This window comes from Colletotrichum jinshuiense, chromosome 3, assembly GCF_051148585.1.
Source record: "Colletotrichum jinshuiense chromosome 3, complete sequence".
Taxonomy (NCBI): Eukaryota; Fungi; Ascomycota; class Sordariomycetes; order Glomerellales; family Glomerellaceae; genus Colletotrichum; species Colletotrichum jinshuiense.
Genome location: NC_139310.1, coordinates 5,710,302 through 5,725,036, shown reverse-complemented (window position 1 = coordinate 5,725,036; position 14,735 = coordinate 5,710,302). Strand labels below are relative to the sequence as shown.

Sequence of the window (14,735 nt, the reverse complement as noted above, 5' to 3'; positions counted from 1 at the left end):
TTATGCAAAGCTCCAACCAGACGGACTACTCCCGTTGGGCTGTCAGGAGTTCCGCTGTCGGAACTTTTGAATCCGCTTGGCGGTGCCCACCGAAAAGACTCTGTTGGGTGTCAACTCGGGTTGATAAATGACAAGCTCGCGGTCTGTTCGCGAATTGGTCGGGGCCTGTTGCCACTGATCGTCGCTTACAGAGGGGTGTGAGTGGGAGCCCTCGGTGCCTGTGTCCGGCTTGGGAGAGTCTGGAGAGCCCGACAAGGCGACTCCGTTTTATTACCACATCAGATCGCTAAGAGCGGAAGTCGGCGTTGCATGGGTTGCGCCTCCATGCAAGGTACCGTACAACGGTGCTAAAACCAACTGGGAGTTACTTAATTTAGCCTGTCATTCGGAACCCCAGGAGTGCTCTCAGCGGTACTGGTCCTGGTTGCTCCATCTCGTATGCGTGTGTTGTGAATGGCGATGGACGCAAATGGCATTTTCCTGATTGGACATATATTGGATGGGTGGATGGATGGTCGAGCTCTGTGGGCGCCCGGCCACGTTGTGTAATCCAATGGCCCAAAGCTTCTCCAGCAAAGAAAACGGGGGATCTTTTGGCTATCAAGACTGATCAGCAAACTCTATTGGTGGCAATGTGTTCTCCTCGGCAATACCGACCGACAGTCTTTGCTTTACGAGATTCAGTGGAGGTTCAGAGCTTCCTTCGCTCCAGCCCGAAGCAGGGAACCGCCTACGTCACGGGGAACGAAATCACACGACGGGCTGCCAGTTCATGCTTAACAGCAATCTAAAAATTATCTGAAGGTCGGTTTGCCATACGAGATGGGGCGGTGGGGTGGTGCTAAGGAGGGTGGAGGGTGGGACGCCAGAGCTGACTCGCAAGAAATATCGACAGGGGTCATTTGCGGATGGACTGTTTATAAAGCTGGAGGGCAAAGGCTCAATTTCCCGTTTTCCGCCCGTTCAACTCCTTTTAGCCTTATCAATTTTTGGACGTTCGTTCTAGTCACTCGCTCAGACATCGCACTTATTCTTCTAATACCAGAAAAAAAAACCGCTTCAAAAAACTCACCAAAAAAACCACCAAATTTTTAATTTCACCAACCATCAACATGTTCGCCAAGTCCACCGTCGTTATCACCAGCCTTCTGGCTGTCGCCCAGGCCGTCAAGGTCATCAAGCCCGCCAAGGGCGACTCTTGGGATCTCTCCAAGACCAACGAGATCACCTGGGAGACCGTTGACACCGACCCCAAGAGCTTCGAGATCGTCATCGTCAACCAGTCCGGCTTCCCTCAGGTTACCGAGACCATTGCCACCGACGTCAACGCCGCTGATGGCAAGTACGAGCTGAAGGGCGCCACTGTCAGCGCCGGCAGCGCCTACCGCATCAACTTCATCTCCAAGGACAACTCTGGCATCCTGGCCCAGTCCAACGAGTTCACCCTCACCGGTGGTAAGTGATACCGACGGCTACGTCTCTGCCACTTGTGAAGAGCGCGATGCTGACTTGTTATAATTTAGAATCCGACAGCTCCTCCTCTGCCTCTGCCTCGGCCACCGCCTCGGCCAGCGCTTCCGGCTCTGCTACTGTCTCCGGTTCGTCTTCCTCGGCTACTGGCTCCGCGGCCACTGCCACCGTCACCCAGACCTCCTCTGGCCTGACCACCGTGACCACAGTGACCGGCTCTGCCAGCGCCACGGCCTCCGGAACTGCTGCCTCTGCCTCTGGCTCCGGCACCGCCTCCGGCACTGCCACCGGCTCCGCTGCCTCCGGCACCTCCACCACTGCTCCCAGCAGCGCCTCCGCCCTGAAGTCCACCTTCGCCATCTTCGGCTCCGTCGCCGTCGCCGCCTACATGCTCTTCTAAGCAAGACGCGCACACGATCTTGTTTTCCTGGAGTTGTTTTTGACCGAAATGATACCAACCAGCTACGACGAGAAGTAGCGACAACTTGCGAGATTGCGCATTGGGGCCTGGGAATAGAGGATTATACCACATAAAAAAACGGATGGGATATGTCTGGCGTCGCTTTTGGCACGATACTTTTTTGATCACGTTTATAGACTAATGTTGAAGCGTTGCTACTGGACTCCCTCCATCTACAGAGACATCGAATGCGCGTCCTTGTTGTGAGAACATCACCCACCGCGTCCCCCTGGTGATGCCTGCCGCATTTTCGGCGGCCAACGCCCTATGCGATTTCCCCCTTGGAGGCTGACCCCAAGTTTCGCGTTGTTCCGGTCCGTGACAGGAGCGCGGAGATGAGCGGACCAATGCCGTTCGTCCCGAGTGTCGAAAAGTCTCTCCAGGCTCTCCACTATTGAATGAACTCGTAATTATGGATACGAAATGGGCGCACCTAATTCGAGACGGTTATGCAGCACAACCCTGTCGCCCCCCTGATCGCCCGCCTTAACGTGCAGTCATGGCGTTTTTTGGCACGCCCAATTGGGATTGTCGGCCGGGTTGATGCTGGCATGTCCATCAGTTTTTGGTGTCGCCAGCAGCGACTCGAAATTTGACCAAAAGTCGCGTCAGTCCAGCCTGCAGGAGGGGGGGGAAAAGTCGTTTGCAGATCGCGATAAAATACGAGAAGGAAGACTCGGGGTTGGTTGGCAATCTTTGAGAGAAGAGCCAGTAGCGCATGATCGACATTTGAAGACGTGATATCGCTGTGATTGGGATGAGTGAGCGCCCTCGTGCGGTGGATCCCATATTTCACCATGCCTTACATTAATACTACACACAGTAGCTTCCTGCATACCCGTACTAATCAACATTTTGCCAGATGTCCTCCCGGCCTCAAGGCGATCGCAGAGTTCCTGCCTGCGGTGGGCGGCCAGGAGGTTGTGGATATCGCTGGCAGTGAAGGTGTATTCTTTGCCTTCCGACCGTAGGATCTTTAAGATATCTATCGGCCGGGTGCCCTCTTTTGATAGCTCGATAATGTGGTCCTTCTTTTGCTGCAGCAGTTGGCGTCTGTATTTGGCACAGGCAGACGGATCGTGGAACGGGTGGTTGTGGCAATCACGAAAGTCCCGGCTGACGGGCCGGAAAATCCACTGCCCGTTGGCCAACTTGGCGGCGGAGACCTGCCAGCGGCAGCCGGTTGAATGGGCGGACGATTTACGCCGCTTAGTGTCGTGGGTGCTGTGTTCGGTCTCCTGCTGCCTCCTCGCGTCTCTTCGTGGCCCGCAGGTGCAGTCGAATGTCACTGCTGTGGGATTGCGCGAGCTGGGCTTCTGCCTGAGGATTCACGCGCTGAAGCCATCCTTGCGGCATGCGTCGTCAAGCGCGGCGCGGGCGGCTTGAAAGGCGATGAATCGTGGGGTCCGGAGGAGGGGGCATTTGTACGGCATCTGGCCGTGGTCTTTGTAATCGATTGAATGGTGGTAGGTGAACTCGTCAGCCGCGTCCGTGGAGGGGCCAGGCTTGGAGGGGGTATCCTCTTTTGACATTATGGGCGTTGGCGATGGCTTCAATCAATCGGCGATGGCGGTGAGGCGGTGGGACATCGACGTGATACAAAAGGGTGAGGTTTTTTGTTTGCTTGGGCGGCCCAGCAAAATTCTGGTTCCGGAATCGAAGTGAAAACCAGCCACACTGGGTGGCAGGATAGCAAAAGTTGGGTGCCGAATAACAAAAAAACGGGGTGCCGAATAACGAGAAACGGGCGCTGAATACCGTAGTATCCCAGCCCTTGTTGAAAGACCAGAGACAACAGCCGTTAAACGGCACGGATGATTTTGTCTGTGCTCTCGAATGCAACCCGCTAATCAGACGTCAACCTATTGCTAAGCTTTTTGGAGCGACTCAAAATGCTTGGTTTTAGCTTGGTATTCACAGATATCTGGTAAACTTGAAGTTGGTTGACACCTAGATATCAGGGCCTTCATCATCCATCTCAGTTTGAAATGATTTCAGCTGATTTCAGTGCCTGATTATCCCACGGTTTCTTCCATGACTATCTCGATTGCTCTAGATATGGCACACACGATGAGTTCATGATGAATTTCCCGTAGTAACCATTCCGATATGCGAGAAATCAAACAACAAGCGGCCAAAGACATCCAAACGTAGTTTCGACGACTGATAGCTTCTGGGGCTCCATTAGCTGTTTGATTTTGCGTTTAGTTGCATTGTGGTGTTCTTTTCTCATATTTTTCATGTAACATAGCCACTTCTAAAAACGGGTTATCCTAATTCCGTCATCGCCCTAAATGAGACAGACTAGAGTGAAGGGAGGGCAGATCTCTTAGGCTGAGCTTATTGGTCTAGGGGAGCATAAAGTACGCCCGTATTTAGGTACATGCACCCGTCTCCTTGGGCCCGGGAAGTACCTGATTTAGGCTGGCTTACAAGTCATCTAGTGCTTTGCTAGCAAAAACGGCACCCCCTCATTGAGGGGCATGTGACGAACGAGCTGAACTAGCATCGTCAAGTGTTCCTCACTTTTTCGCAGACTAAGTGCGGGCTAGCTCACGACTTAGTCAATAAGATGCGCCTTGCTGCAAAAATCATCAACTGACTGGCTAAACGCAACACCCTTCTGTGCGATGGGGGGAAAGCAGCGGAGTCTTCGCTGCCACGCTTGGTCTTATATCATCATTGGACTTGCACAAGCATAGTGGGATGTGGTGTGTTGTGCAGCTGGGCGTCAGCCGTCTACACCATCTTCAGGCCCAGCTCCCACAAGTGACGAATTGAGGTCAACCTAGATGTCATTAGGCCCATACCCGAATCTAGTGAATGTTCAAGAATTCCGAAGCTACTCTTCAAATAAAGTCACAATTCCTCCGCCCTGCCTTCTCTGACTGGAAGCATCTCATCGCCTCTTATCGAGGTGGCCCGGCAGCCAATAATTTCAACATCTTTTGGTCTGATATCCTCGAAGCAAATACGCGGCTCTCGCTCGTTTTCAGACGCAATGCCGGTCGATGTGAATGCGCTCAGGACAGCCCAAGGTAAGGGCCTTACTGTCGGGGTGATTTCCAAAACCGACGATAGGCCTCTTCGGCTTGAGATCGACGACTTCATTCAGGATGTCGAACTTGCGAACCTCTATTTCCTGGCCCTTGAGGCGTTCATGAGCCGGAGAATCTCCGATGACCCTTTCTCATACTATGAGATCAGTGGCATTCATGGCCAGCCATGGCGTGCGTGGGACCGCGTCACGTCAGCCAATTTCGGCCCATCTCGCGGTACCACTGATCCGCAGAGTGGCTACTGCTCACATGGTTCTGTGGTATTCCCGACATGGCATCGAGTTTATCTCGCTCAATTTGAGGCATGTTCTCAGGGACCTGGCTTGACTGACCAACCCTTGCTGATGGACTTGTAGCAAGCTTTATTCCTGCATGCAGCTGAAATTGCCCCGCGGCTAAGGGCACAAGCTGCTCTTGATCGCTTCAGAATTCCCTATTTCGATCCGTTTCTCCCTCGGCAAAAACTCGTCACAGGGGAGGTGTACACTTATGGGCTTCCCATTATCTTCACTCTGCCACAAATCCAGGTCCGTCGGCCAGAGAACCCGTCTCGATGGGTGTCAATGGCGAACCCGCTCTATCAATTCAATTTCCCTGCGGACAATAAAGGAGGGTTCGACTGGTCAATGTACAGTCGCATACCCGCTGCTAGAGACCACACCATCCGCGGATTGAACGCCACAACCCAATCGGCAAATCATAGCTACGTGATGCAGGCGTTTGACAATGCGTACAACCCTGTCAGCGGTCTTTCTAGCCAAGCACCTCAGAGCATCTGGCACGTCATGTTTGATAAGCAGACCTGGGTTCAGATGTCCAACCACTGGGACCCCAGGACGAGAGACCCTGGTTCGGTTGTCTACAATGCCAACTCACTCGAGGGCTTTCACGATAACATCCATGGCCAGATAGCTACTGGCCCTCGAGGCTCAAGTGGTCACATGGGCAGTCCAGCATTTGCTGGGTAAGTTCATGAAGGACAGGAGCGGACGCATTTACTGACTTCCCACTAGCTTTGATCCAAGCTTTTGGCTTCATCACTGGTACGTGCTATAACCGATGAGGACTTTACTGTGTGGCGCTGCCCTTCTGACGAATTTTTAACAGCAATGTTGATCGACTTCTCGCCATTTGGCAAGGCATACACTCTCAAGACCCAGAGTCGGTTTCTTGGTGGACATCCCTCGAAGTACCAGAGGGCAACTTTGTCGAGCCGGGGCGCCTTGCCGAGACTCCTCGAACTCCTCTGGTACCCTTTCGCAAGGGACTGACAGCCGACTCCAAGCCGATCTGGTGGACATCAAGCGATTGCCGCAACCACCTAGAATTGGGATACGACTATCCTCAGACTGCCGCTGCCCGGAGGTCTGGGGATGTTGTCCGCTCCTTGACTGCATGGGCCAATACCCAACTCGGATGGTTGGCGCCCAGGAGCCCGCGGCCAGCTGACGAAGGCTCTCGCACGCAGCTCAAACGCCAGATCTACCAGCCAATGCCCTTCTTCCCGTCTAAAGTTTTGATTGATGGAGCAACATCCTTGAGAACTGGACAAGCATTCATCGGATCCATGGCTGCTTCATCCACCCTGGCGGTCTCATCGACCAACAAACCAGTCTCTGTACCCAGGCGCTTAGTAGCGCGGGCAAAAACAGCCCTGAAGTCAATTTCACTGAGAAATAAGAAGAATAAGGAAGCAACAAAAACCCCTTCGGCAACCCAAGCGGAGCCTCCAAGTGCCCAAGCAACTCCGCAGCAGCTGGCCCAACTGGTGCTTTCCTCTGCGCTCCCTCCGCCGCATCTTGACTTCACTCACTGCTATGGTCACCTTGGAAATCTCGTAAGTCATCATAGGATGACACAATGGAATGCTACATTCAGCATCGATAAGTATGTCCTACCTTTGCCCAGCAATATTCGTCTTGATGTGCTCTACTCTTGTTTTACTAATGAGGCTCATGTAGATTCGCTCTGGATGGCTCGTTCATGATTTATTTCTTCCTTGGAGACTTCAGCCCAGAGCTAGAGAACTGGATCATTGAGCCCCATCTTGCCGGCTCTAGCGGTATCTTCGCCAGCTCCAGGGCTGCTATTGAGTCCGGAGCTTGTGCAAACTGTGCAAAGCAAGAGTCCTCTGGGCTCAAGTACATGGACACTGTGCCGTTGACCCCTGCGCTTTTGACGTACTGGAATAGCCAGGAAGAACACTACGGATGCCGTGTGGAGGATCTGAGCCCCGATTATGTCTTACCGTTCTTGACCCGAAACCTTCACTGGCGTGTCGTAAACGTGGGTTTTCCCTTTAGTGAAACTTCGGTGGCTACATGCAAGCATTACTGACTCAGAATGCGCAGATTCATGGAGACCAAGTTCCTCGCGATACTATCCCATCCCTCAAAGTCATGGTATACTCTGAGACAGTGGCTCTACCCCATGACGTCGCAGATATGCCACTTTTCGAAGGAAAAGCAGTTCATTACGAGGTTACGGATGGAAGGCCGGGCGGCTTGAATAATGGCGAAGACATGTAGCATGGGTCTCTCAAGACGGCGGAGAAACACGAGAGTACGGCCGAGTGACTCTGCATCACTTTAATTGGTTCATAGTTTGCTTTCTGTAAATGTACATTGCGATGCTTATGCACCTTTGGCTTATGTGCTCCCACTCATTGAAGATGCCGCACTGCTTTGCCGTCTTCGACTAAATAATCTCATCGGGCCGCTGGTTTGTGGCCGTTTTGTAGGCTGCGATACCAGACCCGCTTTCAGAGAATCATGGTTTATATGCGACTGCGGGAAGATGCCGAATTTTCCCTTGCTGTTGGTTCCAGACCAACACCAATGATCTTGATATAGCCCTGTTTGTATCTCTTGTCAGTTTCGGCCAGTTCAAATGCACGGCAGGTTTATGAGCACTTACACCCAACATTTTTGATCGTCTCTCCCTTTCCAAAAGTCAACCATCCCGTATTGGAATTATCAGGGGGATCCCATTTCCACTGTGTCTTCAAAGAAACCGCGCTGGTCGCTTGGAACGAAATCTCGTTCTGTTTTGGGCCCTCAATCTCCACGTACTTGGCCGGGAAAGGGCCTCGCACGCCGTCATGCCAGCCGATGCACCATTTCCCACCCCATTTCTCTGGAAACTCTACGCCAACAATCTTCGACCCCGCGAAAAACTTGAGAACATCCTCGCTCCCGTCCGGGCCCATCAGGGTTTCACCCCAACGCTCCATGTGACTCTTCAGCGCTGTAGCGACAGGGAATTGAACGAGGGTATCAAAGTCGGGGAAAGGGCTTGGAGCAGGCGGTGAAGGAAAGTGGACATCGTAGCTCTCGATTTGAGGATGATCCTTTTCTACTTGACCATATAAAACGGTCACACCAGGCAGTTCTGGAAGCGGCTGCGGGTGTCGCGAAATATGCTTGAGAAGCTGGTCAGCGGTCACGAAAACGGTCGCATCGCCCTCGTGGACTGTGTGACCGGCATGAGTGCAGAACAAGCATGCGTAGCGAATTTCTGATGTCGTTAGAGCTGGAATGTGCGATTTGATCAGGAAACGCATCCGATAAAGTACACCGAATTTCAAGAAATTCGCCCGGGCTAGCACGAGGACGTGAAAAATCAGTAACCGCCAGCAGTAGAAGGGGATGTTGTAGATGGCATGGGAGCAAGAGCAACTTTCAAGTTGAGGGATACAGGAATGAGATCTTTCCACTCACAGTCACCATCGTTGTCCAAAGCTAGTTCGTTATAAATATGGTAGTATTCGCAATTCAGGCAACGGCCGATGGGACGCGACTCGCCCTGTTTTCAAATCAGGTCAATAATCTTGATTGAAGATGCAGCACCTACCAGTGACCATTGTTGGGGCATAGCGGTGCTCACATATGCCATAGTACGTTTGAGGCCATCCCAGTAACCTCCTCGACGAAACGCTTGGGCGCCGTCACAAAAGCCCTTGTGTTGATGGAACGAGCTCTTTGGGCCTATGGAGCATTCTTCATCTCTCGTGAGTGTCGATACAGATCTTGGGTTCTGGCCACTGGTTGGCGAGGCCGTTTGCTCATTAGCCAACATCAAACCATCGCTGTATTGGCTTGGATTTGGGAGGTTGATAGGGACAGCAGGCTCGAACTGGATCGCGGCAAGCGACGATGTCCGCAATTCATTGAACTGCAAATCAGGAGATGGTCCGATGGAAGAGTGAGTTGGCGAGTCTGAGTAGACGGATGTTCTGTATGTCGTAGATGGACTAGTTGGGTCAAATACAGAGCTTTGCGGCGTAGCGTTCCTCTCAAGCCCAAGCTGGTTGAAGCGGGCGATGGTTGTGTTGTCAATGGTGGCATGATTTGCCACGACTGAGTTTTCGGGTATGCTTCCACGCAGAGGTCGGCGAGGTTTTTGAAGTGGAGCTTGCTCTTCAACCCAATCCGAGGTTCTGGGCTGCAAAGCATCCTGGGTTGTCATGACTCGGAGCCGGCCACCTTCATCGCCCAAACCATCTGGCGACGACGACCGTTGTTCTTCCGTGCTAGCGGATAAAGCTTCTGCCTTTGCCAACTCGTGCCCACTGCGAGATGAATACGCACGAGATGACCTAGGATCGGAGCCAACAGACTGGGCAATAGAAGGGCGGCGGATGGTCATTCCATCAGACGAGCCTTGTGAGCTTCTAGTCCCGCTCCGATGCACTTGTGGCTTGGGCTGTCGACCGGCCGCGGGGAATAGTGAGAGATTGGCGCCGCCTTGGCCGCCACGCGAAGTAGGCACTGGACCGGACTTTGAGTTTAACTTAGGGGACTGTGCCGGTAATGGTGGCAGAGGTGGCAACGGTGGGAAAGTATGGACTGGAGATACAGGTGTTTTGGCCTCTATCTTCATCCTCTTGATGAAGTCTAGCACGTCAAGGGCGAAAGACTTGGCCGCAACCTGTACCTCGGTGAACTTCGAAGAGTCGAAGGTGTCTACTTCCATAAAATCCTCAAAATCGTACAGCAATTCTTCAAGCACTCGCCGCTTCTCCGCAAGTTCATCTTCGTCCATTAGTTATGCCGCACGAAATATGACTACCATTGGGTCAAGGCTTACCATTGTCCCCGATCATCTCTTTGAAGACGTCACCGTGTTTTTCAACCTGACTGTCCCAGAGCGGTTGTAGTCTTTTTAGTGCCCGCTCACCCTCCTTGGAGACGATCTGGGCGGATTTCATCATCTGCTTGGCTTGGTCCGGGTACTCATCTTGGGCTTCTTCGGCGTTCGTGACAGCCTCCTTCCCCCTTTCCACAACCTCACGAAACGGAGAAATAATGAGTTCTTCCACGTCGACAGCCATTGTGATGGAGTCTTGTTTGATGGATGTCGGGAAATTCAAACAAGGTGGGGTGGTTGCAGGCCGCCCTGCGGCGTTGTACTTCCAGAGAGGGTCGGATCAGCAATTGCACAACGTGGAAACGGGGTTCCAAATAGAGGGACTTCGCAAGGGGACCAGAAAAGTTGGAACAAAAATTTCGTGACTCGCCAATAAGAGCGAGACATGCACGAAAGATTAATAGACTTGGGGGATCAGCCTTGAAGAGGCAGCAGAATGACAGAATGAGGCTGAATTCTAAGAAGCATCGTCGGCCAGCCGATCGAGCACGTGGTGGCCGTGCCAAGAAGCTGAGGACAAGTCCCCTCATGCACATCAAAATGGCGCTATTGGTTCGGTCGGCCCAAAGGGGCAAAGTTTGGACCCTTGCCACCTGACTTTGCTGAAGAATAGTAATAGAAAGATAGCCTTGCCAGGGGCGTGTCCAACTCGATAGGATTGAATGCATCCTCGACCTGGGCAGTTTGGAGCTGAGCTGTTGGTGACAAACGCTCCGTCGCAAGAAAATCGTGCTGGAGACACCGAACTTGGCTTAGTGAGCGCTGGCTAACAGGGTATGATGCCTACGTAATGCTCTTTCGTCTAGGCTTGTGGAAATTTGGTTTGGCTGTGCCGCAGCTGTGAAGCTCTGGACCAAGCCCATTCCATAGAATCCTAGTACACCCAGACCTTGACTTGTTTTTTATCAGGCTGTGCCGGAGGCCAATGGACGGAGCTATCCCCAAGTTTGGCTTTGCTCGGGCCAAATCCTACATTTGCTCAGTAGCTTACACAAGGCATTCACTGGTTTTAGTGTTCGGCATGGCTAAGGCCGGTACCCGCCTTAAAAAGCACGTCATCCGGCGACGGCGCGCCTCCGGACGTTGTCTTCAACGCCGATGTTGAGGGGCCCCGATGTTGACGCTGAACGCGACTGCATTAGGAGGGCGGCCCATTAGGCCTTGAGACGGGGGGCGGGTGCGGTCTCCGAAGCCTTCGGCCGATACAATGAGAGACAGTTACGTCAGCAAATGTTACAGTAGCTACGCCATTCTCATCAGCCATGACTCCTAACTCCGAAATTTCCGTGGGTTGCAATTTTGAGTCGTTCTCTTACCCATACATGGTCGGTGGAATTGGACGCCGAGAGAGTTTTACTGGACGAGTTAACCCATTCTGCTGATGTTCTATCTTGATAGGAGGGTAAGTCGCCTGGCGCTCCCGCAACATGCACCTGGCTCGTTGTGTTAAAATAGGTTATCTTATTTAAGAAGATCGGTTTTGCAAATCATTATGGATTCTATCGGGCAGTCTCTCTTCTCGCCAATAATGATAAATAGGCACATGACGCATTTGGCTTATCCGCCAACCAAGTTTCAAACATCTTGGATTACGCCGGGTTTACGATGGCAATACGACAGGCCCACTTGACCGGGCCAATGAGTAGCACAATTGTATGCTCACATACCTACTGGTTTCGAACATTTGGCAGATAAGAAATCCTGCCGACGGATAATGGGAGTCACTGCATTTCGGCACCTTCAGCCAGGTCGGTGGGGCAAAACGGTTCCAGTTCGGTTACAGGAGCGGTCCGGCGTCGGAGCGATATCCGTCCTATCGGCCTTTCGGCGGCTGCCCTTACTCGTGACGCATGTCCTTCTGCATGCTCACCGCTGCTCAACCTATCAAACTAAAATGCGGCAGCATTTGGGAAGAAAAAAACGAAGCGCAATAAGGTTAAAAGAGCCAAGCATATTGGTAGGGAGAGCTACGGGGGTAAATAGTTCCGGTTTCTCGGACATTTGTAGTCTTGCCGTCCAACTTTACTGAATGTCTGGGGATTCGGAGGATTCCATATCATCCTAGCTTCCCCGATTTCCGGAGCCAAGTTTCGGGTCTTGCCGACTCGGCTACTGACGGCAGGGGATGTGGGTTAGTCACAGATACCGGTGCCATAATATTGACCCATTATCCGTCTACTGCTGAAACTAGTTCCATTCATGTTTGTCAAAGACGATCTCCCAGGCAATTTGGATAGAGGAAACCCCAACAACTTGCTGGATGTATGGTTCACGATGAATATCAACAACAGCATACGCGAACCTGAGGATTCATCTCGACGCACCTCTTCAGATCGACGTCTTGATGACGTTGAAGAGTACGCAGATATCCTTCCTACCAGATCAAAACATCCTAATGGAGGTCGGTAGAAGTTTTGCCCTTCCATTGTTAGCTTCTTGGTGACTTATTAAGCCACAGAAAAACCAGAACAACCAGAAGGCTTGACGAAGATTCCATCAGGAGTTCTCAATTTCCACGATGTCCCTGTCTCTCAGCATCAGTCCAACGTCGACGTGCCGTACGAGGCGTTTAATCGGTTTTCAAAGCATCGAAAGCACATCATCGTCGCCGTCATATCATGGTGCGGGCTACTGTCGCCCATTTCCAGCACGGCGGTGCTGTCGGCCCTACCAGAAGTTGCGGCTGAGTACAAGACAACTGGGGACATCATCAGTCTTAGCAATGCGCTATATCTTGTCTTTATGGCCATTAGCCCCTGCTTTTGGGGCCCCTTGAGTCAGGTATATGGTCGAAAATGGGTAAGCCATGCTACGAAACCTCGGCACGATTCCCAAGTGCAATATTCTCTTTCTAGATTTGGATTTGACCTGAAGAGTGACTGAATCGTTTCAACCAGACTTGCACAGTAACCGCTTCGTTATTTCTTGGATGCTCCATTGGTACTGCTCTAAGTCCAACTGTTGCCGCCTTCTTCGTATTCCGAATGCTCACAGCATTTGCCGGAACTTCATTTCTTGTCACGGGTCCCGCTGTGATAGGTGACTTATATCATCCAACAGGACGCGCCACAGCCATGGGATGGTTTCTTTCCGGGACTTTGATTGGGCCAACAATCGGACCAGTGGTTGGTGGCATCATTGTGACTTATACCTCTTGGCGTGCAATTTTCTGGCTCCAAACAGCCCTTGCTGGTGTCGGTCTCGGGGGAGCCCTATTCTTCATGCCCGAAACACTCCGAGAACTCAAGAGCGAGAGCCTCAAAGGACTTCCAACGAGCAAGAAGATTGGTGTTCTCTGGGAAATGACGAACCCTATCCGAGTCATTCGACTATTTCGATTTCCAAATCTCATACTGGTGGCAGTGGCAAGCGGCTCGCTGGTGTGGAACATGTACGGCATGTTAACACCTATACGATACGTCCTCAACCCACGGTTTTCTCTCACCTCCCCCGCACAGTCGGGCCTGTTTTACCTCGCTCCAGGGTGCGGCTATCTTGCTGGCACCCTCGTTGGCGGACGATATGCCGACTATACGGTGCGAAGATGGATAGCGGAACGACACGGGCGACGAATTTCTGAAGATCGTCTTCGGTCATGTCTTCCTTTCCTCGGCTTAGCGCTGCCTTGCTGCATGCTCATTTATGGATGGACAGTCCAGGAGCGCGTTGGCGGCATCGCAGTTCCCGTCGTCTTCATGTTTCTTGGAGGTGTATCGCAGCTGTTCTGCTTCCCCAGCCTGAATACGTATTGCTTGGACGTGATTCCAGGTCGCAGCGCAGAGGTGATTGCAGGCAACTTCATGGTGAGGTATCTATTCGGCGCTGCTGGGTCAGCTGTGGTGCTTCCGGCCATCAAAAAGATTGGTGTGGGGTCCTTTAGTACCATCTCGGCTGCTTTCTTGGTTGTTGGAGCACTGAGTGTTTGGGCTGTTGCACTTTGGGGGACAAGCTGGCGAAAGAGGATAAATGAGAATTCCAAGTCGTCTGGATTGTAATTTTCCGCAATATGTTAGGGGACGGGATTGCTTTTAAGCTGGCTTCAATTTTGGAACTCGCCGACTTTGAATGCCACGGGGTTTGTCCCAATCAATGCTCGAACTTCAAGAACGAAACCAGGCAATTCTACAAATTTTTATATTCGTTTCTTGTTTACAGTATACTTTAAGACAGATTCTAAGCAAATTTATCTGTGTCATCATCTCGATATACTCGTCCAGCCTGTTCAAATAGATATCCATCGAGTTTGATTCGAACAGGTGATTCTAAATTTATACCCGTTGGCCCTGGCGTGTACTTATCATGAAAAACCGTAACAATGAAAGGGTCTCTTTTTTAAAAAAGATTTTTTATCTCCCATCTGAAGAATTCAATTGTATTGGACTAAGCCCTGATGCTTGAGTGTTGGAATGCGCCCCTTCAGTGTTTGCCACCCTCTGCAATGATAACTGTTTGGTATCGTTTATGTAGAATCGGGATGCTAAAGGCAATCGTTCCTGCGAGTGTTACATGAAAACTTGAGATCGACTGAATTGTACCTTCTTTTCTATCTTATGTAGGCAAAAAGCGCGTCCCTTTAAGCAGCTCAGCAGGCTCTCGAG

At 51.7% G+C, this 14,735-nt stretch overlaps 3 protein-coding genes across 3 annotated transcripts; 2 read left to right on the top strand and 1 right to left on the bottom strand.

Annotated features, from left to right (window-relative positions):
• Nucleotides 1–1,112: 1,112 nt before the first annotated feature.
• On the top strand, nt 1,113–1,870 carry EsH8_III_001502 (GPI anchored serine-threonine rich family protein; the record flags this gene model as incomplete). Its single annotated transcript, XM_083263227.1, has 2 exons — nt 1,113–1,455; nt 1,524–1,870. 2 exons carry the CDS (start codon nt 1,113–1,115, stop codon nt 1,868–1,870), a joined length of 690 nt encoding a protein of 229 aa, XP_083123714.1.
• Nucleotides 1,871–4,931: 3,061 nt separating this feature from the next.
• EsH8_III_001501 (uncharacterized protein) lies at nt 4,932–7,326 on the top strand (the record flags this gene model as incomplete). The annotated part of the gene is made up of 5 exons (XM_083263226.1): nt 4,932–5,179; nt 5,624–5,953; nt 6,003–6,032; nt 6,097–6,354; nt 6,951–7,326. The coding sequence occupies 5 exons, from the start codon at nt 4,932–4,934 to the stop codon at nt 7,324–7,326; spliced, it is 1,242 nt and encodes a 413-aa protein (XP_083123713.1).
• A 311-nt stretch (nt 7,327–7,637) lies between these two features.
• On the bottom strand, nt 7,638–10,321 carry EsH8_III_001500 (uncharacterized protein; the record flags this gene model as incomplete). The annotated part of the gene is made up of 5 exons (XM_083263225.1): nt 7,638–7,843; nt 7,906–8,589; nt 8,709–8,793; nt 8,842–10,022; nt 10,078–10,321. The coding sequence occupies 5 exons, from the start codon at nt 10,319–10,321 to the stop codon at nt 7,638–7,640; spliced, it is 2,400 nt and encodes a 799-aa protein (XP_083123712.1).
• Nucleotides 10,322–14,735: the final 4,414 nt, after the last annotated feature.